Source organism: Neovison vison, chromosome 11, assembly GCF_020171115.1.
Source record: "Neovison vison isolate M4711 chromosome 11, ASM_NN_V1, whole genome shotgun sequence".
Taxonomy (NCBI): Eukaryota; Metazoa; Chordata; class Mammalia; order Carnivora; family Mustelidae; genus Neogale; species Neogale vison.
This window is the reverse complement of record NC_058101.1, coordinates 27,056,995-27,083,147: the sequence shown is the minus strand read 5'-3', so window position 1 is coordinate 27,083,147 and position 26,153 is coordinate 27,056,995. Positions and strand designations below refer to the sequence as shown.

The 26,153-nt window shown below is 40.1% G+C and overlaps 2 protein-coding genes across 3 annotated transcripts in view; both read right to left on the bottom strand.

The window, feature by feature from the left end:
• Positions 1-5,509, bottom strand: part of LRRC66 (leucine rich repeat containing 66) — a 29,194-nt gene extending 23,685 nt beyond the window's left edge. Inside the window, exons 1-2 of the mRNA XM_044268026.1 lie at positions 5,476-5,509; positions 3,003-3,500 (exon numbers count right to left, since the gene is read on the bottom strand). Coding sequence (XP_044123961.1) covers positions 3,003-3,495 — 493 coding nt within the window. The 5' untranslated portion in view covers positions 3,496-3,500; positions 5,476-5,509. The remainder of the gene's footprint in view (positions 1-3,002; positions 3,501-5,475) is intronic.
• A 371-nt stretch (positions 5,510-5,880) lies between these two features.
• Positions 5,881-24,203, bottom strand: SGCB (sarcoglycan beta). Of its 2 annotated transcripts, none has more exons than XM_044224241.1 (6): positions 24,168-24,203; positions 18,541-18,750; positions 14,134-14,319; positions 13,307-13,498; positions 12,859-12,990; positions 5,881-9,201 (listed from the first exon to the last, which is right to left on the bottom strand). In XM_044224241.1, exons 1-6 carry the CDS (start codon positions 24,201-24,203, stop codon positions 8,998-9,000), a joined length of 960 nt encoding a protein of 319 aa, XP_044080176.1. In that variant the 3' UTR covers positions 5,881-8,997. The 2 variants fall into 2 exon arrangements, with proteins under 2 accessions (XP_044080176.1, XP_044080175.1); XM_044224240.1 differs by lacking the exon at positions 24,168-24,203 and adding an exon at positions 21,555-21,638.
• Positions 24,204-26,153: the final 1,950 nt, after the last annotated feature.

The window sequence follows — 26,153 nt, the reverse complement described above, 5'->3', positions numbered from 1 at the left end:
CCTTGAAGAGAACACAGGCAGCAACCTCTTCGACCTCAGCCGCAGCAACATCTTCCTAGGAACATCGCCAAAGGCAAGGGAAGCAAGGGCAAAAATGAACTATTGGGATTTCATCAAGATCAAAAGCTTTTGTACAGCAAAGGAAACAGTTAACAAAATCAAAAGACAACTGACAGAATGGGAGAAGATATTTGCAAACGACATATCAGATAAAGGACTAGTGTCCAAAATCTATAAAGAACTTAGCAAACTCAACACCCAAAGAACAAATAATCCAATCAAGAAATGGGCAGAGGACATGAACAGACATTTCTGCAAAGAAGACATCCAGATGGCCAACAGACACATGAAAAAGTGCTCCATATCACTCGGCAACAGGGAAATACAAATCAAAACCACAATGAGATATCACCTCACAACAGTCATAATGACTAAAATCAACAGGTCAGGAAATGACAGATGCTGGCGAGGATGCGGAGAAAGGGGAACCCTCCTACACTGTTGGTGGGAATGCAAGCTGGTGCAACCACTCTGGAAAACAGCATGGAGGTTCCTCAAAATGTTGAAAATAGAACTGCCCTATGACCCAGCAATTGCACTACTGGGTATTTATCCTAAAGATACAAATGTAGTGATCCAAAGGGGCACGTGCACCCGAATGTTTATAGCAGCAATGTCCACAATAGCCAAACTATGGAAAGAACCTAGATGTCCATCAACAGATGAATGGATAAAGAAGATGTGGTATATATACACAATGGAATACTATGCAGCCATCAGAAGAAATGAAATCTTGCCATTTGCGACAACATGGATGGAACTAGAGCATATCATGCTCAGTGAAATAAGTCAAGCGGAGAAAGACAACTATCATATGATCTCCCTGATATGAGGAAGTGGTGATGCAACATGGGGGCTTAAGTGGGTAGGAGAAGAATAAATGAAACAAGATGGGATTGGGAGGGAGACAAACCATAAGTGACTCTTAATCTCATGAAACAAACTGTGGGTTGCTGGGGGGAGGGGGGTTGGAGAAGGGAGGTGGGGTTATGGACATTGGGGAGGGTATGTGCTTTGGTGAGTGCTGGGAAGTGTGTAAACCTGGCGATTCACAGACCTGTACCCCTGGGGATAAAAATATATATTTATTAAAAAAAAAAGAAATTATAGACATCAGAAGGTTATATTTCTAGTACACTTGAACTTATGGGTTGAAATTCACATCTACCATACTAGTTAAAATTATGTTATATCATATGCATATGTGTAGCTACCATGATGATCATCATAGAGTTACAGCAAAAAAATCGCAGTAGTCTAAATGTTGTTTGATTAACCCAGTTATAACATATGTATATATCAAAGCTATTCAATAATATAAAATACTATTTATGAGATTGCTTAATTATAGAAAGATGTTCAAAATGGACTGTGACATGAAAATACAAATTATGAAATATTATGGAAATTACGATCCAATTTTGAAAGAAAAATATGTACATAGGCATGAGGAACAGACTTAAAGAATATATACAGTTGATCCTTGAACAACACAGCATTGAGGGGTGCTGATCCCCTGCACAGTAAAAAATTTACATATAACTTTAGCTCCCCCTAACTACTAAAAGCCGGCTTTTGACTGGAAGCCTTGTCCATAACAAAGTCAATTAAGAAATACGTTATATGTTGTATGTATTATATACTGTAGATGTTATTAAGAAAATTGTAAGGAAGAGAAAATATATTTACAGTGTTCTGTGGTACTTACAAAAAGAAATCCATATATAAGTAGATCTGTACCAAGGTCAATTGTATAACATGAAGGACTTAAAAGTTTTCTCCTTAAAATTTTTTTTTTAATTACTAATGTTCTACAAATAGCAGGGTTTTAAAAATAAGAATACAATAAAAATTATAAAATAAGGTGCAATTAGTTTATACTTCACACTGAAAATCCTGCACATTGTTTTTATGAAAAAGCTTAGGGAGGGAAGACTCCTCCCCTTCCCACATAATTCTGTTGATCTGATGACTGGGATAGTCATTCCTTCACCTGGCAGGCTATTGCCAAAATGATGCTTCAAACAAGAGCAAAAGCTGGGGAAAAAGCAAAACAATAAACTATGAAAGGAAAGAATGGAAAATAAGAAAAAAACTAAATATGCATAACTTGGGATGGAGAAAAAAAAGACAATATACTTAACATTTTCTTTTTTTAGCAGAATGTCTTATATAAGGTAAGTACTTAGCAAATAGTGACCAAGACTAAAAACAAACAAGGAAAGGAAATTGTCTAGCACTCCTGGATATTAAAAAAGGCAAAGGAAGTTGCAGATTATGAATCTGATATCTTTTCTTAATAAAATATTGGTGATTAGTTAAGGAGGTCCAACATGGGGATTACTGAATGCCAGAAGCCATGAGAATTTATTAAACAACAGAATATGTGGAGTATCCTGTTAGAAACCAGGATAAAGAATTCTGATTTTGATTTGATAATAAGAAAGTTTACATAGTGATCATACAACATTAGCATATTTCTTGTCTATACTTGGAGGACAATTGGACAAGCAGATGCAAAACGTATTCTAAGAAAACAAAAATTATAAATATGGCAACATACTTAATTGGAATTGCACTATACACTGAAAACATATAAACTAGTTATTTCTTAGTACTTTCTATATTTAGTAACAAATATATGATAATCAATGTAGATAATCTGAAGTCATGATTATTTAGCACTTAAATACTTCCTTGTCTCTCTGAGAAAAGCTCAATTACATTAATGTAAGTTATAATGATGAGAGATTCAATTGCATTGGCTATGAATTCCACATATTTTAACTTGAAATTCCTCTAAGAAACTCATTTATCTGTCCTGATGAAACTGCTTTACTTTTAGCAATTTCCTCAAAACTGACAACAAACATGGGATTCTTACAGGCATAAAACATCTCCTTGTTTCTCGGGGCTAGCCCATCTCTTAAAATCATACTTACCCTTGGGAATGTCAGTGAGTTTGTTTCTTTGAAGAATTAACAACTTTAGAAACGGAAGCCCATCCCTGCTGCTGCTTCTGTGGCTTTTCCCCCACGAGGACTTGGCACTGGGTAGATCCAGAGAGAGCGAGCGGATGGAGCCATTGCTGAGGTTTAGTATTTCCAAAGTGTGGAAGTGTGCAAGAGGGCTTAAGCTGATGTTCAAAATGTGATTGTTACTGAGGTCCAGATGTTTTATATTCCAGTCTTTTCTCACCCGAGACTGTACGAGATCCCTAAGGAAACTGGCACTTGCATCCAGTGTGGCCGCTGCCCGGGGCATGTCCGCACGGGTATCATGCTTTCCAGGAAAAGAACAGTTTGTCAGAAGATGTCCATTCCATTGGCACTCCGAACTGAATAAAATACTGCCTTTTCTGGATGGGTTTGTCATTGTTCCAGTAAAATAAAGACCTGTTAGCATTGTTAGGACTCGGAAATATAGGTTTTTCATAATGCCTAGAGAAAGGAAAATGAATGGCCTTATTCAAGATAATGTATGTTAACAATTAACATCGAAGCAGCAGAAAATTCAATTTTCAATTTAAGGTTTAGGAAAATTATTTTGCCTTGTCAATTTAAGTGCATTTGATTTCTTAGAACTTGGGGCATTAAAATGTAGCTCAAAAATGGTAAAGCTATGGGGCGCCTGGGTAGTTCAGTCGGTTAAGTGTCTGCCTTAGGCTCAGGTCCCAATCCCAGCCTGGAGTCTGCTGCTTCTTCTCCCTCCTCCCCACCCCAACCACACTCGTGCTCAATCTCTCTCTCTCTCAAAGGTTTTAACAAAATGGTAAAGCTGTAGTATGAAATTACATTTATGTCACAATTTAAAAAAATAACTCCTCTGATTTTCTAGAAAATACTCACTTGGGCCTCACCTCTGTGTCTGTTATTCCAAGTACACTCACCGTGCAGTCTGCTTTGGAGGAAAACCTACCAAGATTAAAGACTCCTGTTTTTTTGCTGGTCATTAGTACTGAGCAAAGTCTACTATGCTTATCTACAACCTGTAATCAGCTATGTGGTTTATTATGTGAGTGACAAGCCATCCGGTTACACTAAACTATGAACTATATGAAGGGCAACTTCAACTCACAAAGGAGACTCTTGATTTTTTAAAAAATTAAACTAAATTTACATTTTTTGTGACTTTAAATTTTGAAATTATTTAGATACAACATAAGTAAAATGGGTTATAAAAATGATGTTCTGCATCAGCACCATCAGGATTTAATGAGATACATAAATATCAAGTATCATTTTCATCAAAGTTTGAGAAGCAATTGAAAATTTTAAAGTAAGTATCTACAATGGCTAAATGTGTATGCACAAAAATTTTCAAAGAAAATGGATAGTAAACTCCCCAAAAGACTGTAAGTTCCCAGAAGAGCCATGTTTTCCAAATATATATGTTTTACATATTTCCAAATATAGATGTGTGTGTATATATATAGAGAGAGAGAGAGAAAGAGAGAGAGATCCATTCACAAGAGACTCTTAATTTTTTTTTTTATGATTAGAAGAACTACATATATATATAATTCCTCTCCCTTCTCCCCATGTTTTATATTTTCAATAGTCTGTAGTCTGTCCCAAGGCTACGCTGTTTGGATAAATAAGTGCACGGAGTGAATGAAATGAAACATGTAACTTTTAAACTTTGGTTTTATACAAGGTCAACTCTCCTACATTTTAAAGGGCACCTAAATCGAGGTACATGTGTCCACGAACCGTAACGGTGCCCTACAGCATAGAGCAGTGATTTATTTTGATGGCATACTTCTTACACAATACCAGACATTGAATTAACTTGTCCAGCCAGAAGGATATTTGTCTCTATATTCAAAGCCGCAATCATTATAAATACAATTGTAGACCTTGTGAATGTAACAATATGAGCAATCCCAAAACACGGTCGTTCATAGGCACCTTATTCTGCAGTACTGAAGAGAAACATATGATTGACAAATACTTCTGGGGGCATGTTAAAATTTTTCACTGACCTGGTTCTTTTTAAGTTGAGGTTTACATGTTAACTAATAAAATTGAGTTCAAAAAGCTAGATAACTTTGTCTTAAAATGAAAGACACCGATTTGTAAAGAAAAATTATGTGTACTGTATACAGACTTTCATGTACTAGGTAAAGAACTCCTGAGAACTCTAGAAAAACTTTCTAAGGAAACTGGAAAACAATTAGGTAAAATGTCAGTCTTTAAATGGACACATGCAAGCCTAAGTATGAGGAAGCCGAGATACTGGAGGTGTGTGTGTCAGAGAGTGATAGGAAGGCTCTAGAAAAAACAGAAAGTACAACAGAAACCAAGAGGCCATTCTTCTATAAAAGGGAAGTTAAAACAATTAGAAGAAAGCAGAAGGTTATGTTTGATAAGGTATAGGAAGAACACAACAACAGTAACAGTTTCTAAGGCATACCTTCTGGTCCTTGGGTAGTTTTCAAATGGGTCTCTGTTTGGATACAGCCAGGTGGGTGGGGATTTAGACCTGAGCCTTTAAAGCTCCACCCATCTGCCCTTGGAGCCTCCCTGCCCCTGGAAACCTTCGCCCTTTCATCTTCCAGGTTCTGGCCTCTTGCCACAGTGACAGTGTGCATATTCCCCTGCGACACGGGGGGAAGAGACACTAGAGAGAGACAGTCTGCAATGCACAGAGGAGAAGACTATCCAAATAGCAACCATACAGCTTCGAATGATGAGCTCTAGGATTCCAGATGGATTACGTAAACACCAATGTATACTCAAGGTATAGTTAAATCTATCATGTTTGTATGATTAAGCAGAAACCCACCAGAGTTTTAATCATTAAAAAATCAACAGCAAACAATTTACAGAATCTTTATTGTAAAGAGAGATTATTAATAGTTATTACAAACTGAATTAACTGAAACTCAGGTTAGCAATCCAAAACAGTTAGAGGTTAATTTTTATATGGCATAATTTGTAGTCTTTGCGCCCTCAACACTTTTTAAAAGACGACTAAAAATATCAGCATTTCAATGGTCTCTTTTTCGTCAAGTTAAGCACCATAAACATTCTTATTCTCTTTAAAAGAAATTATTTCAAAGCTAGGTAGAACTTCCACCTTTCATCATTAGAACTATCACACAAAATTTATTTCATTTTTGTCATAATGCAAAAAGAATACAAATAAGGATATATTTAAATCTTGCAGACCATACATAGACAGTCCCCCCCTTGTGTTGTTTTGCATTTTCCCAGCTGCCTGTTGGATGGTTTCTGAAATACTTTGCTTTTATTTCATTTGTCTCCCTCGTCATTGCAACCTCGCTCTGAAGTAGTGCAGTTATTTACATAAGCACAAATCTCCCCCGCTCTCCTGGGAGCCTGTCTTTGTCTATCTACATTCCCGGAGTCTGCTTCCTGTCCTATCAGTGCTCAAGGCAGGGGATGAACAACCAGGAGAAAGAGGCAAAGTTAACATTTCGGGTTTTGAAAAATACCATCTGGTGGTGAGAACGAGGAGCTGAAGTTTTACCATTATGCAAAATAGATCGCAAGTGAAATGGACGGTTTGTTCCTGATCTCATTTCCCGTGAGTTTTCCAGGTCTACATCTCAGTGAAAAGGCAAAGGCTACCTGCAAAGTGTCCTAAAATACTGTACCTGTTACCTTTACAGTCCTGTAAAAACATCAAAATGTCCTCTCATGTTAAAAGCACTTAATGGAGATGTATCAAAAACACAAGTATTTCTCAAAGAGGAGTAAAAATAGATTGTTTCGTGAATTATACTCAATAAATAATACTTTGTAACGTAGTGTTTTGTGGTTTTTGCAAAAATATTTAGAGACTTTCCAAGCAAATCTTAAATAGAACAGATAAGAATGTGAAATTAAAAATAGACTATGCATCTAAATGAAAATTCCAACAGATTTTTCTGAACATCATTCAAATATGAAATGACACTGCATATATTCAAATAAGTTCTGACTATCACAACAATTAATAACACTCAGAGGTCAGAAAGTTCACTTCTTGGGTGACGGGCATTGAGGGCACGTGAGGTGATGAGTACTGGGTGTCGTAGGTCACTGATAACTTACTGAACACTGCATCTGATACTAATGTACTATACATTGGCTAACTGGATTTAAATAAAAAAAAAAAGTTCACTTTCCCCCTTCATTTAAAAACTGCACTTAGTATTATATAGTAAGCTCATCTCCTTTAGTACACTTTAATGACTGCTCGTAATCTCTAAGGCATCTGGTTGCTCTATCAGAGAGAACTGTGCGTAGGCTGAATGCAGATCCGTTTTTGTATCGATTTTCTTATCTACACAGTTCAAAATGACCACGGCAGAATACTGTTAGACTTGAACGCAGAGTGGGGCTTATGATTTATCTCTACTGCTTATTTTACAGCAAACTATTTTGAAAACTTGGCCCCTGATGCTCTGTGTGTAATTAATAATACCAGAGAGTTCCTTTTAAGTCAATTATAAAATACATTAAAAATCAAACGGCTTCAGGGATTGGGATATGAGGAGCAGAGATCAGTTCTCATACTTACTCCAAAGCTACTTAAAGACGAATTTTCTCTATCCGCACCCTTCACACCATGCTGCCCAACTTTGTTCTGGCCCAGCGCACAGGGCGACGGGTGCTCCTTGAGTGGCGCAGTGGGGCGGAATTGCCTGGGGCCACAGCCTCCCGCTTCGCACTGCGTTGCCCTGAGGCCTGAGGGTCTAAATATCTTACTGCGTTGCCCTGAGGCCTGAGGGTCTAAATATCTTAGTGACCCTTTTATCCAATTCAGGTACCCCCAGGGGCCAAGGCCCATCAGTTAGGAAACTGCAGTAGCCTACAGCTAGACTAACTGGACTTCTCTATCGCATAATATTTTGGATTGGCACAAGCTAGTTTAAAATCTGATAGCAGTTGGCCAATTTTTTTGACATGAGATTGATTTTTAATTTTTTAAACTAGAGTAAGCATGGCTGTTTTATTTGATCCTTACCTGCTTAAGTGAGTCTGAATTTGTCTTAATATTTTTTATATTTTTAAATATTAAGACTTCAGTGCAGATAGTGAAAAGGACACAGTATTTGGAAGCAGGTACATTTTAGGTTTGAATCACATGTGAGCTCCAGTCCCAACCCGGGCTGCTATTATACTGTGTGACATAAGGTAAGTCTCTTAACTCCTCTGATCCTCAGTTTCCTAAGGGGAAATCCTGGGATAATAACCCCTACATCCAGAGCTGTGGTGAGAATCAGCGATGTTACAGACACAGTGCCTGCGACAGTGGCTAGAATGAGTCATGTAAACCACAGCTGACATCAGGATCTAACAATTAAAGCTGGTGTTTCAATTTCTACCACATTGTGAACATTTCATACTCATCAATATTTAGCAAGTAAATATTCTATTACAGAGTATTTTCATCCTAGTGCAAAACTAAGAAACCATAGTTTCTTACCAATCACATATGTGACGTTCTTTAATGATTTCACTTGCACTGAGAACACAGCTGAAAATTAATGCACTAAAAATCCGAGACCATTCTCTTAGAAGCCAAAAGACAGAGAGTGTAACATTTACTAACAGTGCACCTTTCAGTCCCCTCAAATGGGTGTATCCCCATTTACCAAATGTACTTACAGTGAGTCTAAACGGTTGCTTCAGCCCTTGATCCTTTAGACAAGGAACAGCGGGATTTTAAAAATACTTCTTTAAAGATGAATTTTGCTTGTATTCACTTCTGATAATTACTTTAGAACTGTAATTTGAAGATCAGTGCAACTTAATGAAATGTATTCAAATTTAAGCTCAGAATCTTTTAAATATGGAGATTACATAATAGGTACAGTAGTGCTCTGTAGGTGAGAGTTATCGCGAACTCTCTAAAAACATGACTTGCATGCACACTCTTAAAAAAAGTCACGATATGAACACGCGGGTGACCTCTCGGGTTCTTCTAGTGAGTGTTTCCACAGGGATTGTCTGAGATCTGGCAGCCCATGTTCTGGCCCGTCACTTGTACTTTGAAGAGTGTCCCGTCCGCACACATACACAGCTTGTAGCGCACCCAGTCGCCCGTCCCAAACTGGTCTCCGCTGGAGGAACTAGGTAGGCGACTTGTGCTAACCATCACAGTTCCGTTTAGGATGATGCTGTTTTCCTATCAGGAGAATAATAACATGATTTATTTACCTCCACAAATAGAGAACAAAATTAATAAACAAAACTTAGAATAGTAACCAGGAAAATAAGTGGTGTAAAAAAACAGTAAAGTTATGACCAAAACAACAGGGAAAACAAAACCAATGTCAAGATTCAACTAGTGACCTCTTTAGTTCATAGTGTGTATCAATATAGTTATAACACCCTCTATTAAAATTATATCAAAATTCCTAAGTGCGTAAGACTGATACACGTCATTTTCACTTGTTACTTCTTAAGAGAGTTTTTACAAAGTTACTGACTGGTATGTTTCTGATGATGAGAAGAAAAACACTGTTTTTCTCCTATAGAAGAATTAATTTTAATTTCTAATGTTTTTGCACACCACAAATCAAGATTCAAACCAGATAATTTTGAAGACCGGGCACTCAAAGAAAACTGCCTCGAGGTTCTCTTCTCCATGTGTACTGTTTCAGGAACATTCTTGTACTGTAGCCCCTTTATTTTTGGGAACTCCTAAGCCTCTCTCTCTCTTCTTTCCTCCTCTTTTCTTTTCATTCGATCAACAAATAATTATTAAGTGTCTACTATGTATTAGATATTATTCTAGATGCTGAAGATCCAGCAATTAACAGAGAGCTAAGTCCAAGCTCTCATACAGTTGACGTTTTAATGGGGAGTGGCAGAAAATAAACAGGTGAACAGGTAAAATAAATATAACATCACTGGAAAAAAAAGGTAAGCAGAGAGAGTGACCAGGCAGGGGCTCTATTTACACAGGCTGGTCAGGGAAGGCCTCCCTGAGGTGGTCACAGTGTGGCAGAAACCAGATGAGATGAGTAAGCCATGTGGGCAACCGGGGAAGGGCCCTTCAGGCAGAGGACCCAATACATGCCAAGGCCCAAGTATGAAGACGTGCTAGTGTTCGAGGAACAGGTGGAAGCCAGTGTGGCTAAAGCAGAGAGCACAAGGGAGTCGAGTAGTAGGAAATGAGTCAAAGAAGTAACTTGGGGCCGCACATGTTGGGGAACGGAATGGACTTTGAGTTTTATCCCCAGTTAGATGAGAAGCCATTAGGAGAGGTCTGAATTGGAAGTGATGTGATCTCTGAGACAGGATCGCTCTGGCTGCTGCACAGATCACTGACTACAGGGATGAATGAGAGCAGCCAGACCATTTGGGAGGCCATTCCAACAGTGCGGCGGGATGTGATGGTTTATATCATGGGTGGTGGTGGTGGAGGCAATGAGAAGCAGTCAGGCTCTATTTTTTTAAGGCTTTGCTGATGGACTGATGGGCACCATTTAACAAGATGGGAACACTGAAAGAAAGGCATGTTTGGGGAGAGAGAGAGGGTATGAAGGTTTTAGACTTGTTGAATTGGAGGTGCCCATTATGTACTGGAGTGGAGAACTCAGCTGAGTATGTGAGTCTTAGTTCAGAGAAGAGATTGAAGCAGGAGTTCCAATTGGAGAGTCATTGGGTTATAGAAGGCATTCAAAGCAATGAGACAAAGTTGGGTTTGAAGAAATGTTAATAGCTAAGTGACTATGTAGTGTTAGTATGCATATGGGATAAACAGAGGCCTTGTGATGAATTTTGAAATTTTGTTTCAATGTTGCCATCTTGTGGTCATTTAATTTTACTTTCTTTAAATTGCTAGAGCAGTTATTTCTTTAAATGCAGTTTAATTGATAAAATTCTTACTTAAAATTTTTTTTTTCTTATAATTAGCTATATATTTAAAAACTAACCACTGATATTAACTGGATTATAAAGCTAATTATCTTTTCAGTACTGGTGGCTTGTTTTTCTTTAATTGTGGAGAAACTGATATATATGAATATGTATTTCAAAGTATCTTAATATTTCCCATATCAACTACAGAGAGAATTTTCAGGTAGGGAAAAAAAAAAGATTTAGGTAACTTGCTAATGGCTATATGCCGGCTATCACACCTTTTGCTTCTTTGAGTTTCCAGTGCTGAGAATAATAGCCCCATTGTGCTGTTTCCTCAACACTATTCTCTTAAGAGGAATGGCTTCTTACTACAATACAGGCAAAATGTACTCAGTATTGCTATTGAGTTCCTGGCAAGAAACACATTTGTGTTTATCTTTGTTATTTAGAAATTGTAATATGTGTTTTAGAGGAGAATGCTATTTATGAAAATGGAAAACTCAATTTTTTAAAGCTTACTTTTTCTAAGTTAAATTAAATTTAAATAAAAGGAAATAATTATTTTATTTTTATAAGTCCTTAGGATTAATTTTATTTCTGTCATATATGATGCTTGGTAAAATAATTTAATTAGCTTTAGTTAAGTAGCACATTGCTGGTGGCCAAGGACATTTTGAATTAATATGCTTTGATCAAAACTAAGCAGGTAAACAGTTTTTGGATATCTGGCTCCCTTACATGAGATATGTTACCTACTGAAGTTCAGATATAATCTGTGAAGGACAAAACTTCACTTCTCGGGGTGCCTGGGTGGCTCAGTGGGTTAAAGCCTCTGCCTTCGTCTCAGGTCGTGATCCCAGGGTCCGGGGATGGAGCCCTGCATCAGGCTCTCTGCTCTGCGGGGAGCCTGCTTCCTCCTCTCTCTCTGCCTGCCTCTCTGCCTACTTGTGATCTCTGTCTGTCAAATAAATAAATAAAATCTTTTAAAAAAACCACACACACAACTTCACTTTTCAATAGCTATTAATAAAGGCAAAATCTTTTTCCTTTGCAGTTAATAATAGATGGGTAAATAAAATATATTTTGTACATTTGCTAATTGATTTTCACATCGCTGAATATAAAACTTGGGAAAGGGCATGAAAAATCTTTAATTAAAAAAAAAAAAAAACCTGGGGTGCCTGGGTGGCTCAGTGGGTTGAGGCCTCTGCCTTCGGCTCAGGTCATGATCTCAAGGTCCTGGGATCAAGCCCTGCATCGGGCTCTCTGCTCAGCAGGGAGCCTGCTTCCTCCTCTCTCTCTGCCTGCCTTTCTGCCTACTTGTGATCTCTGTCAATAAAAATAAATAAAATCTTTTAAAAAAACAAAAACAAAAACAAACCTAACATGGGGTTATGGACATTGGGGAGGGTATGTGCTATGGTGAGTACTGTGAAGTGTGTAAACCCGGCGATTCAAGACCTGTACCCCTGGAGCTAATAATACATTATATGTTAATAAAAAAATAAGGAATTATACATATAAAAAAGAAGCCAAAACCCAACAACTTCAGGGAATGGATAATTACTATGATAATTCTTACTTTGAGAATTCTTCCAGAATTTTGGAAGTTTATTTATTTTTGCCTTTTAAAATAATACAGGTAACATGTTGTAAAAAATTTTTTTAGAAAACAAGAGGCAAGCAGAATGAAAAATAAAATTAAAGTCATCTGTTTTCCTGCTACCTGTCAACCATTGTTGACATTCTGGCATACCCTTCTAGGTTTTTATGAATGTACATATGTTCTGAAAAATAAAAATGAGACATTTCACAAACTATAACTGTCTTCCATTTCAGAGTCCATTTTGAACATCTCCCCGTGTCAAAAAATACACAACTACATTACCATTTTAAATAATTGTATACTGTTCCACATATAGATTTATATGCCCAAGAATCTACTAATTCTCTAAAACTCTTAAGAAATACTCACTGCCTTTAACTCCATATTACCGCCCATGTGAAATTCAATGGTTTTGCCCATAATGAATACACCTTCATTTCCACGCACGATAGCACGCCCGTCAACTTTTATATTTAAGTCACTAGTAGCATTGCTGGTAATCTGAAAATTATAAAAAAGAAAAAGGTAATAAAAAGCATTTCTAAATTAAAGTGAGAATTATTATCAGAGACAGAGGAACAGGAGTTTCACCCGTGGAATATGAAAGGCAAGAATTTTCAGTCACGTTTTATAGGGGTTGAGATAAAGAGACGTGACTTGATAATGATCAGATGATGAATCTAGAACTAACTAGTCCTTCCCACTGTTCCAGAACTTATTCTTTCACATCACTATAAACCAGCAAAACTCCCCTCCCGCTTTGTAACTTTAGACAGTAATTCTCTCCCATTAATAAAGAAAACAAAAGAAATCATACCCTTTCAGTAGATGCTTTTTGAACATTCAAACTTTTCACTCCACTTGGCAAATGAAACTCATGAGTTTCATAGTCTGTGCTGAATAATATATTCTGAGTCCTCGGGTCAAAAAACTGCATACCAATGTCACTGGTAATAGAAGTTTTGTTCTTTTCTACACTGAGCTTTGTTGTCCCTTGCTGGAAAACAATCTACAGAGAAACACTTTATCATGAATATGTTTTCAAAGGAGGCTGCAACCAAAATTCATCAAGAACATTATTAAAAACACTTTACAATAGATTAACTTCCAATAATTTTAATGGCATCCCTCTATCCACTTGGGAAAAGAGTTCCTTAAAATGAGGATTTATACCCTTGTTTGGTTGTACTGCTCTGCAGAAATCCATGGGTCACAGGGCAGACAGACGGACCTAGACCTAAGGCGGGCAGGGGGTGGTAAGAATTCCTCCTTGAGGTTCTGGTCCACTGAAAACCTGTGTTACAGCAGTCACCTATATGGGCTGCCACGGACTCGATTGGCATACTCCCTTCTAGACTCCCAGAAAGTACAGGGAATTCCAACCTGGGAAGGTGTTCTATTTGCAGGTTACCTTGTGTGGAGGAGAAAGAACATGCTATTCTTAGAGTAATTAATCTATTACAGAAAATGCTGCCATATTAAGATATAAAGAAAGCATATAATATTTATAGATTACAAGACCGACAATATTATTAAATATGCTTATGAATATTCTCTCGAGGAAAATATCCATTTCCAATAATCCACTCTAGGTTTTTACAAAGAATTTTCCTGTAATGTCCTTCAACTGATGTGGGAACTTACAGGCTGGTTGTTGCCAGTGATAACCAAGTTTTCATTTCGCCTTCCTCCTACTGTGCTTTTATAAAGAGGATGTATAACTCCCATGTCAGATACTTGCTTAAACCGGAGCAGGCCGCTTTCATGAAACTCCATGCTGTCACAGCCGTTTGGCCCGATGCGAATCACTGCCCAGATAACAAGTGTTATCTACAAGAGAAAACAAGCCCCCTGTTCGTTGGTAGCCCACATTTAACATAATTAGAAAACAAACAGAAAAGACAATTGCCAAAGGACTAAACTTCCTAAGGTGTCTCACCAGTGATATGAACACATCACCTGGGTTTCCACTTGAAAATTAAACCCACTTCCATTTGATCAAGGTATTACAGGCAAATAGCTAAAAGTCAAAGTGCTAGAAGAGCAGTTTCTTATTTCTTCTGCTTCCTCCACATCTTGTCCGGTGACAGCCACTTTCAAACAATTTTAGGTATTTCATCTCGAATCTTTCCAGATGTTTAAGTGATATGAGTATATTATTTCTTCACTCATCAATCTAAGGTTTTACCTATTAATTTCTTACTTTAGCAGATGAGAATTTATCTCATTTATATTTCTTCTCCAATGGCTCCCTTCTCGAATGCTAGCTAGACCCAGGTTCAGTATTTTTAGTACTGCAACTGTGTAAGTATTGTTCATTGCTAAGCCAAATACTGTAACTAAGAGAGCAGTTCCTTTTTTGTACTCTGAGTCTCCTGGAGTTTCATACTTGTCTTTCTTCGGCACTGGACCACATTTGCTTAGTTTCTTTGAAAACCCGACTGAAAATTTTCAAAACCTCCAAAGTCTTTATAAAAGGTCACTCAGTAAAAGGTTCTCAAAGTCCAAACCTCTCGGATAATTTATTCTAGGAGTTCTATTTTTCTGTCTCAGGAAAGCTTGCGGGAACTCTGAGCTTGCTCCAATCCGGACTGTTCCCCCTGGGTCTGCAATGACACAGCTGTCACTGATAACTTTTCCTTCGTTTCGTGCTGGAACTTCCCTCTGTCTCTCTCCCGCACTGGATACCCAGTTTCCCACATCCCTGCCTTCAGTTTTCTAGGTTAGTGCCTTCTGGAAGTGAGCTTCTCCTCCAATGGCCTCCTTAGAAAGAACGTATGTGGGCACCTGGGTGGCTCAGTCTGTTGAGCTACTGACTTTGGCTCAGGTGATGATTCTGGAGTCCCCAGTTGGGCTCCCAGCTCTGCGGGGTGTCTGCTTCTCCCTCTCATGCTCTCTCTCTCTCAAATGAATAAATAAAATCTTTAAAAAAAATGTATGTGAAGGCAATTTTGAGAGTGTGTATGGTTAAAAGATGTCTCTATAAGCCCTCACATTTGATTACTTGTCTAGCTTGATAGACATTCTAGAGTTGGTGCTATTGTCCCTCCGAATTTTGAAGGCCCTTGCTGTCTGGTTTGCTGGGCTGCATTTGAGAGGTCTGACATCTCTGATTTTGGGTTCTTCATACACAGCCTGCTTTTATTTCTCCTCTGGAAGATTTTAGGATCTTCTCTTCATCCCTGGTTTTCTTAAATTTCAGTCATGGCCTTGGTGTGAGTCTTTTATGCATGACATTGGACCTAGAATGGTAGTTTTCAATCTGTTCTAGGAAATTTTCTTGATTTATATGTTTGATAACTCTCTCCCCAGTGTTCCTTCTTATCTTTTTCTGAAACTCCTATTAACAGAATGTTACACTTCCTGGATTCTTTAATTTCATTGAGCTTTTTAGAAGGGTTCCTTTTCTTTATCTGCCAATCTCTCTCTCTTTCCATCTATCCATCCATCCATCCATCCATCCATCCATCCATCCATCCCTATGTATTTCTGCAAGTTCTTCCTTATTCTTTAATAGCTCCTTCTTAATGGCATGTTATCCTTGTTTTGTGGATGTAATATCCTCTCTTTTCGCTGAAGATAATGGTTTTAGTTCTTTAAGTTTTCTGTCATTCATTGTATTTTCTCTATCTCCTTGAATTCCTATTTTCCCCATGGTTTGTGTGTTTTTGGTCTCCATCATTTTTCAATTCTGGGAGCTTTCCAAGAGATCCATGGATTCCTAGTGGCTCAGTGTTCATATTGAACAGTGAGGTTTAAAAAAGTGCACAGAAAGTTCTCTGTGTGGGGTGGGGCTTGTGACAGACAGGCTTCATAGCAGGAGATGAGGTGGCTTTTCCACTCGGACTTGCCAGGTGTCAGTATCTACAGATTTTTTCTCCAGATGCTTCAGTTTCCCCAGAATAGGCTACTTCATCTCCTGCCTGGGAGACATAAGCCTGGGACCAGGGAGCTGGAGAAAGAGACTGAGAAGAGAGCTAGAGAGCTGGGAAACAGGGTCTCAGCACTCAGGATTCAGACCTACCTGCTTCCAGCATCCCTCCCCTCCTCAGGCAGGAAGAATCCTCTCCCTTCCATGACATGCTGTGTGGGGTTACAAGGCAAGGTGACTTAACTGCTGGCCGGAAGGCAGAAAAGGCTAGGGATCTCTGACTGCTTCTACAGGGTTCTTGAAAAGCTGTTTTCCATTCCTGCCTCACTCCTGCTTTTCACGGTACTTGTATTTCCAATTCCTGATGATTATGCAAGGCTCTGTCACCAACACAAAGGAACAGGTCCCCTTCTCTGGTAAGTGAACTGCCATTTCTCCTCCTGCTTTCTTGTCTTCATACATTATGGTTTAGGATTTCGGTTGCCTCCCACGTTCTTTCAATGCATTTCTGTTTCTTGACATTGTTACCTTGGGATGAGCTTTTTAAAGAGGAAGGGGATAAAAATGTCTTCATTCTTCCATCTTAACCAGAAGTTTCCAACAACAAAAATGTATAAAATAAAATAAATTCAGAACACGTGCTCCTAGAAAAGCTATTTACAGTACCAGCTCTTTCCAATGTACGGGAAGAATGAGACACAAAGGCTTGGGAGGAACATAAAGTATAAAGGACTGGCTTAAAAGTACTAGGAGCCAAAAATAAAAATAAATAAATTGCTTTAGACCCACTGTGGCGCATGTTCATCCGTCACAGGTAGACCAATAACGACCCTCGGCATATGTTATCTACACACATGCCAGAGGGGTTCAAGTTTAACCCTCAGGTAGTTACAACCTTGGATTAAGTCTTCTTCTTTAGAAAAGCAAGTATCTTTGGAAAAGACAACATATTAGGTCTTCAGCACCTTAGAGTAAACTCGCCTACCAGATCCTTCCAGTCTATAACAACATAGACAACACTACAAAAGTTAACTCTCTGTCAAACAAGGGTTTATGATTTTAAAATCTGGTTGAGGAGGTAATACTAAATTTAGGAAAAGCTCAATGAGAACAGAAAGGGTTATATTTTTTTAGGAGAGGTGAAGGCAATCAAGTGTCTCCTACCCAGCTGACTTTACCCTTCCAAAAGCTAAGTCCTTTGAAGGGAATATTCCATGCACATTTTCTTCTAAATAAAATTAACATGTGGCAATACTAGCATACTAGGTTTTTAAAAATAAATAACATATTTATGGCAACTCAGTAAGAAGAGGTACAAACTTATAAAATAAGTCACAGAGATGCAAAGCACAGCATAGGGAATACAGTCAATAACACTGTAATAACACTATTTGGTGACAGGTGGTGACTACGCTTACAGTGAGCCCTGAGTACTGTAGAGAACTGTCCAATCCCTTATGCTATACACCTGAAACTAAAAATAACATTGTATATTAGCTACACTTTAATAGTAAATTTTAAAAAAGGCCAATGGGTCTTTTCTGTGTGTAAAAGATGGAATCTCTTGTTTCAAAAACATTTGATAAAAGGCACTGTTGCTTGTGAAATTAGGAAGACAGGATTCTGGTAGACAATATTTGGAGAGTAAGCAAGTCAGGGGCTCTTTGCACACACTGTGAAGGGTAACTGTGCATCTAAGAAAAACTTAAAGTGAGAAAACATGTATTGAAAAGCAGAAGGTAAGAGGGTTTTGAAAGAAATTATAGAAACAAAGTCTATGATTTCACTAAAAAATTCCCCATGGTAATTAATATATGTGCTGCCGAAGCGAGCACCCCATGGTAATTAAAAAAAAGAAAATTCTGGTCAATTATCATATGGTTTCACTTATTTGTGGAGCATAACAAATAGCATGGAGGACAAGGGGCGTTAGAGAGGAGAAGGGAATTTGGGTAAATTGGAAGGGGAGGTGAACCATGAGAGACTATGGACTCTGAAAAACAATCTGAGGGGTTTGAAGTGGCGGGGGGGTGGGAGGTCGGGGTACTAGGTGGTGGGTATTATAGAGGGCACGGCTTGCATGGAGCACTGGGTGTGGTGAAAAAATAATGAATACTGTTTTTCTGAAAATAAATAAATTGAGAAAAAAAAAAAAAGAAAATTCTGTACCACATACTTACAATTAAATTGATGACAGCCAGGATAAACAAGAGGATAATGACACAGATGGCTAAATTGCCCTTTCTCCCCCTCAATCCCGTTTTATGGAGGCGATCTTCATCGATTGGAATATATCCGGCCTTGAAATTACTATTATGCTCCTTATTGACATTCCTTCTCTCGACAGCCTTCTCCCGCATGGACTTCTTTACAGGACCGTTGGAACTTTGCTAAAAACAAAATACAACACAATGGAACAGCCATACCCACTCTTTTCAATGCATTTATTTATGAAGTGCAGATTCCTAATGAAAGAAAACTGAACTGCTGAAACACATATTTTCCATGGATAAACTTGAAGTCATGTTGAGCTGTAGGCTCCAATTCAGGATGTTGTTATGCTTAGAGGGGTAGTGGAGAAGCTTTAGTGTACTCTTGGTAACACATTTCTACCCTCTGCTTTGAACATTTCCAGTGTACCTGAAATGTACAGCTAGCTCATCTGGGGTAAGAACTGACATATATATTCCACATGGTTCATCTTTTTTATTAACGATTTATAGTGATTTCATTATATATATGTAATATACATTACATATATATATATAATATACATTACATATATATATATTTATTTATTTATTTCATTTGTAAGAAAAAAATTTGGAAAGGCTGATACTCTTTGTTATTTATCACCCCAGTTGGCTAAAGCTAACATTATCTTCTATCAGCAGTTTTCAAAGTATGAGCAAGGGAGACCAGGAGAAGCTCCCTGAACTCTTACAGAAGCCTGGAGAGTAAAAACTGTGTTCAAAATAATACGAAGATGTTACTTACCTTTTTTACTCTTCTTCTCTCATGAATGTTCAGTGGAGTTTTGCAGAGGCTAAATGACTGTATGTGACATCAATGCTCTAATAGCTAATGGAATGTGTGCTTGTGTATTCCTGTGTTTTAAATTTTCTCCGGTTTAATTTTTAATATGGTAAATATCAATGACTATACCTCACATAAATAAAAGTTCTTTGGGATTCTCAGTAACTTTTAAGAGCATAAAAATAACCCAAGACCAGAAAGTTTGAGGACCTCTAACTTAGACTATGGTTGAATGGTATTTTTGATAATATGTTATGAACACAAAATGGATAGAAATGGATACTACCCAACTTACATATATTTTAGAGCTCTGAGAAAATTTACTTATTGAATAGGCACTTATGAAATATTTTATGCTTAAGCACTAATACCACAAATAGGAATACTAAAGAAATACAGGACAGGACCCTTATTCTCTAGATATCACAAATGTGATGTGGGTATAAAAGAGTTAGCAGTGCAATAAAGTAATCTGTATGTGCAGATGCTAGAATCAATAGCATGGCCAATTCATGCCACGGAGTCCAACTGGAGGAGACACAGGATGGTTTCGCATTTGTTTTCAAGGAAACAGGAAGTAAGTGGGTCAGAGCGGGCAACACAGGGAGATTACAGTGGCAAAGTAGAGCAGGTCGAGAAAATTCTTGGACTGCTGGGTACAAATTCTAGTCTTTCTGTCTGTTTAACTGGGAGTCCCTGGAGGTTCCTGGACACGAATGACACACATTTCAAGATGCTAAATGTGTGGGTGTTTGTAAGGGAGAGGAAACAGGACATCAGTGAGCAGGCTGTTGGGGATGTTGTCATAATGGAGGTTTGAAGTAATGAGGTAATGAGGACCTAAACTAACGTGGGATGAAAAAGGAAAGATTAAAAACATACTTCGTGAGAGGAGCTGACTGAATTTGCAGCCAGCTTCAAAGAATCTCATGTTTACTGAATGATGACTAGCTAAATATGGGGAATGGAGGAGGCAGAAGACTCTGCATATGTTGCACTTAAGCTAAATGAGAAATAACCACTTGCCTCAAAGGCAAGGGGAAGGATGGAATGGGGTATTAGATCAGTCAGGACTAGAGATACAGATCTAAGAGCATAGCCCCGAGGTAAATTAAATCCACAAGAGTGCATCAGCGTACTATGAAAAATAGCATACAGGAAAGAGAACAACGGACCAAGGACATAGTCTTGGGAAAATTTAAATGTGCAGCTATGGTGGAAAGTGAGAAATACAATGAATGGTAGGAAAACCAAGGATATGTAGTATTGCTGAACCTGCTTTGTCAAGAAGTGCTTCAACCTTCAAAGATGAACTCTGGGAAGCAAACTAGTAAGCTGGGCACAATCTAAAAAGATATCACATGTATACATCTACTTTCCAGTCTAGAAAGAGAAGAGAGGAAAAAAGAGAAGACTATAGCTGAAGAATTATGTACTATCAGAGCAAAACTGTGCTTTTGTGGTTGTTAGTAACCACCTCCCTTCCCCTTGGCCCCCGCCAATTTGGGGGAAGAGTTGTATGTTTGATGATGGAGGGAAAGATGCCAAGAGGGGCAAAGATGGAAGATCTCACAGTAGGGCAGGATAATGTAGGAAATGAGGCCCTCCAGGAGGCAGGAAAGAAAGTGATAGGAGGGGGCGCCTGGGTGGCTCAGTGGGTTAAGCCGCTGCCTTCGGCTCAGGTCATGATCTCAGGGTCCTGGGATCGAGTCCCACGTTGGGCTCTCTGCTCAGCGGGGAGCCTGCTTCCCCCTCTCTCTCTGCCTGCCTCTCTGCCTACTTGTGATCTCTGTCTGTCAAATAAATAAATAAAATCTTTAAAAAAAAAAAAAAAGAAAGTGATAGGAGTACATGAGAAAAGACTAGGCTTTCAGGATAGGCTTCCCACTTCAATGAAACAGTTCACACCCAGGAGAGAAAACATTCTTCTTTTTCTTTGGGATGTGAAAGCTAAGGTCATCTGCCAAGAAAGAGCGGAGAAGGCTACCGGAATCTTACCGTGGTAGCAGAGGTAGCAGGCTGGTTAGGGGTTTATGGAAAATAAAATCTTAAAATAAAATGACAGGACGAATCATTGTGAATAATGCAGCAGACACAATTTTTGTAATTCCACAAAGCATTAAGGAAGGCTCTATAGAAGATAATTCAGTCTACTCACCAGATTTTTTTCCCAAAACTGGTTGTTGAGTATTGTGTAGGTTGTGTGTCTGCATGAGGGTACACTCATGCTGCTGACATCTTAGAGTGGAGTGTGCACTTTGATACTTTTTGCAAGAAGGCATAGAGTACCTTAAGGGAGATACACTTTCCTCTAATTGTCACAGACATTGTATGGGCAATTTAAAAGCCGGAGCTTGAATAAAAGGTCTACAACAAAGAGAGACAAGACAAAATTGATCCCTCCTGGGATGCATTCTTTATTATTTTCGGCCAATTCATGTAAATTATTATATTCAATTTGATACATTTATGATTTATTGAAGAGTTACTATATGCCAAATGCCCCAGATCACCAAGATAGGCCAGACAAAGCACCTACCCTCAGTGAACTTCCTGATAGGCCAGGAGAGTAGACAGACCGGGTCACTAGCAATGGCAGTTCAACAGTGGTGGCAAATGCACAGAATGCTGAAAGGGTACAAAAGAGGACGGCAGCTCTACTTAGCAAGCAGAAGCAGCAGGGGAAGGTTTTTAAGAAAGACTGAGATTTCATCTGAACCTTGGGAAGATAAATGGGAATAAGCCAGGCAAAAACACAGAAAAGGCATTCCAGGCAGAGAGAAGAGCATGGAAACTCTGAATACAAATTATCTCAGTGTGAACTAATTTTGGTAGTTTCTGTGGATGGGAAGAGGATGAGTATAGAAATGGTGCAAAAAATAAGGTCTGAGATATGGTTTGGGGCTAGCAAATGAATGGACTAAGTACTGTGTCAAGAACAATGGATTTTGTCCTAAAGGTGATGGGGAACTACTAAAATTTTAAAGTGGGTTAGCGATACAATCAGATTTGCATTACAGCAAAATCAAAGTCATGTACTAAAAAGAGATGAACTGGAACAGAAGAGTTTAGAGATGAAGATATCAGCTGTCAGGTAAGTGTTGATATTAGTCCAAAGGAGGGCGTGACGGAGCTTTAGATGAAGAGAAGATGGGGACAGGCATTAAGAGGAAGAACTACAGAACCTGGTGATTGATTGGCTGTGACTGTGACCCAGAGGGAATCTAAGATGACTCTCAGGTAGAGACCTGCTATATTCATGTGTGGTCTGGAGGAAAAAGGAAATGTGGGGCCCTTTGTTCAAATATCACACCTGGAACAGCAGAACATCAAACCAAGTGTGGGTCCCTTTTGAGCTCCCTTAGATAGGTTCAGCTCTCAAGTTTCTAGCTAGGTTAACCAAGGACGGATGGTTGTAGTCCTTTTAATGGTAAATACAACACAATCCAGTTTTCTACATTTTTGTGTTTGGGGTGCTTGTGGAAATTTCAGTTCAGGCTGGAGACCTATGTTTAACTCTGGAGTGGAAATGAAGGAATGAACCAGATTGCCCAGTTTATGTGAAAAGCAAGAATAGAACCTTGGTAGAACCTCCAGAGCATCAACAGGGGATGCAGATAAAAAAAGAACCATCTAAAACAAGAGCTGAGAGGTCAGGAGGGAAATCAGGGAAGCCAAGGAACAATTTTAATCTCAACAACCCCAAGAAGCTTTGCCTCCTTTTACTTATTCCCTTAGATTTTAATTTACTGTTATGATCTGTAGCTTTCCCTCTTAGCTGATTTCTCTATATTTATTTGGCAGTCTGACTTTAAGCTTCTTGAAGGTGGATTTCATCTATTTTTTGTGTCTTTCAGAATGACTGTTCCAGTGACATACAAAGCAGTTAAGTCTTCTGAGAACAGAATGCTGGCAACTTGACTTGCATTTATTTTTTCAGCAATGCTGTAGAATGAGACTTTTTCAAAGGAAAGTCTCATTCATAGTTTCGTAAAGGGAAATAACAGTTAAGGAAAAAAGTGACTACGAAAATTATTTTTATTACAACAAAATACTCTAGCAACACTACCTATGTGTATGCAACATGCATGCACGTATGTGTATGTATATGTTTAGCTTGCTTTGGGGGGGAAATAGTCTTTTAAACTACTTGGAGGTACACGTTTACAATTCAGATCAGGGAACACTTGATAAAGCATTAAAAAAGTAATTTTAAACAAACTGGACAGAGGCAGTTTTAAACTGATGACCGAATCTCCATAACCAAAGCGGTGGGGAGAAACCCGATGCCAGCGTACGAGGGATGGCAGGCACAGCAGTGGCCGCAAGCTGACCTCCCGGCAACAGCTGACGGGTGTCGGCGGGCATCAGGGCAGCCTCCCGGCTCCGGGGCTCAGGCTATTTTTACCCGCATCTCCGGGGGCCACCGAAGCCGGCACGTCCCGGCACGTCCTGGCGCAGGCTCCCGGCTGCCACGGCCGCCACCCCGCCCTTCAGGCGGAGACCCCTCCTCAGCCCCGCCAGACCGAAGGCCGCCGCCTGCTTCCCCTCGGCGACCCGGAGCCCCTGCCCGCGGAGCCGCCCGGCCCTCGCCAGCATCCCCGGCGGCGGACAGCTCCTCCCGCCCGCTCCGCCCCCCGGAGCGCGGCCCGCGGCGGCCCCCGCCCGCCCTCGCGTCCCGGCCTCCGCCGACCCGCCCCACGGCGGTCCCCACCGGCCGGTCGCGGCCTCCCCGACCCCTCCTGCCCCGGCTGCAGCATGGCTCCCAGACCTGCTCGGCCGCCGCCGCTGCCGCCGCTGCCGCCATCTTCCCGCGCCCGGCGCCGCCGCCCTCCCCGCCGCGGCCGCACCCCGTGCGCCTGCGCCTGCGCCCTGGCCGCGGGGTTGGGGGGGGGAGGGGGCTCCGCTCGCCGCACCCCCGCCCCTGCGGCTGGGGGAAAGTCTCCGAGTCCTCCCGCTGCCCGCTGGCGAGGTCCGCCGCCCTCGCCTCCAGCGCTGTGGCCTCCGGGCGTGCCTTGCCGCGCTGGGGTGTTCACGCGGGGCTCCGCGGTCGCGTCTGGATTCTCCCGAAGGGGCGCTTCAGACGACGACGTCGCCCCTTCCTTCGCCGTCGGTTCCCATCACCGAGGGCTGGCGCGGTCCCGAGCTGTGGCGTCGTCCTTGCATTACGGGCCGGGATCTCCGTGACCGCGGTGGGAAGAGGCGTTTTGGAGAACACATGGGGACGGAGGTGGTGTCCTGGTGCATGGAAATTAGTACGTTGCCGATTAGCCAGCGAAAGTCTTGGCAAGTGAGAGGACTCAAGGAGAACGTGAAGCCGCTTTAGGGATGCTTCTTAACTTTGGAGAGCCTGTGAAGTCTGATGCTTTCTTCGGTGGTATTGGGGATGGATTTTCCATTTATTGTTGGAGACGGTGTTGTCGGTACACATTGTGGGAAACCCAAGCTAATAGATGCTCACAGCACACCAGAACCCAACGTTGATCTTACTTTGTTTTCAATGCAATGGGTGGGTAGCAACCGAGGTGTTAAGAGCTGTTTCTCAGGGAGCTGAAACCACTTCTAGAAAGCACCTTTGGGGCCCAGGGCCGCCTAAGTCAGCAGGAAAGAGCAAAGAGACCAGCTGGCAAAAATGTTCTTTTTCTAGGAACCAGCTCAATTTTGCTTTTTTTGATGACTGAACTGTTATTTCATGGCTCTGCCTGCTTTCCATCAGAACATAACTGTTAAGTTTAAATTAGGTCATCTGTTGCATAAGAAATCCCTCACAAACTTTCCCCTTCTCTCTGATTTTGGCTAATGTCAGTAGCTCACTGGTCATGAATGTGTTTATCTTTGTTCCCAAATGCTAGGACTACTGACTCACATCTCTGTGCTCAGTCCTGCTAGGATCTCTAGGACAAACCTGCATCTTAACCAGGATAACTGTAAATTGTAGCACAAAGCGTTGGGAGTCAGCAGTAAGTCTGTTAACCCCTTGGCTCTGGTCCCAGGCTTCTGACTGATCCTCCAGTTCTGGTAACATAGGTCTAACTTCCTACGCTTTGCCTCTTTTTCCCTCTGCTTGGTAAGAGCTCCTCTTTTTCTCTGGCAAGCACACTCTAGCCATCCTCCTAGAATCCATCCAAATGTCACACACTCTCTAAAGCTTTCCTAGTCTCCCACAGGCAGTTTTTAGCTGGTCTGTCCTTGAACTCTGCTTGTCTTTTGTAGCACATTATTGTAATTTATCTTGTTTACCTGTCTGTGTCACCTGAAAGATGGTGAGCTCTATCTGGAAGGTCCATGTCTTACTTGTCCTTTTACCTGGAACGCCTAGCATAGCACAGAAACTTCATAACATCTTAGAAATCTGCCTGATACCCCAGTTTTTAAGACGAGAAGCCCTGCCTTTGTTTTGCTAACTTCTCTTTGACTTAGGTGGTGAGATACCTGGTAATTGATTTTCTTGATGCCAAAAGCCCCCTTGACTATCTGAAAAGTCACCTTCTCTTGGGAGCCCTCATTGCTGACGTCCATCTCTCTGACAGGTCACCTCCCTATTCTTCGTGTCTGTTGCTGTAGTCTGAGCACGCGTTATACTCACATAACCCCATCTTTAATGTGGGTTATTTCCAAATGTGTTATCTTTAAGCTTTTTTTTAAATAGTAGGGTCTACCGTACACCTGAGAATGAGTATTTAACTTCCCTGCCAGTTTTGTAATAGGTCATATTATCCCCATTTAAAAATAATGAAATCAAGACTCTCGGAGGTTA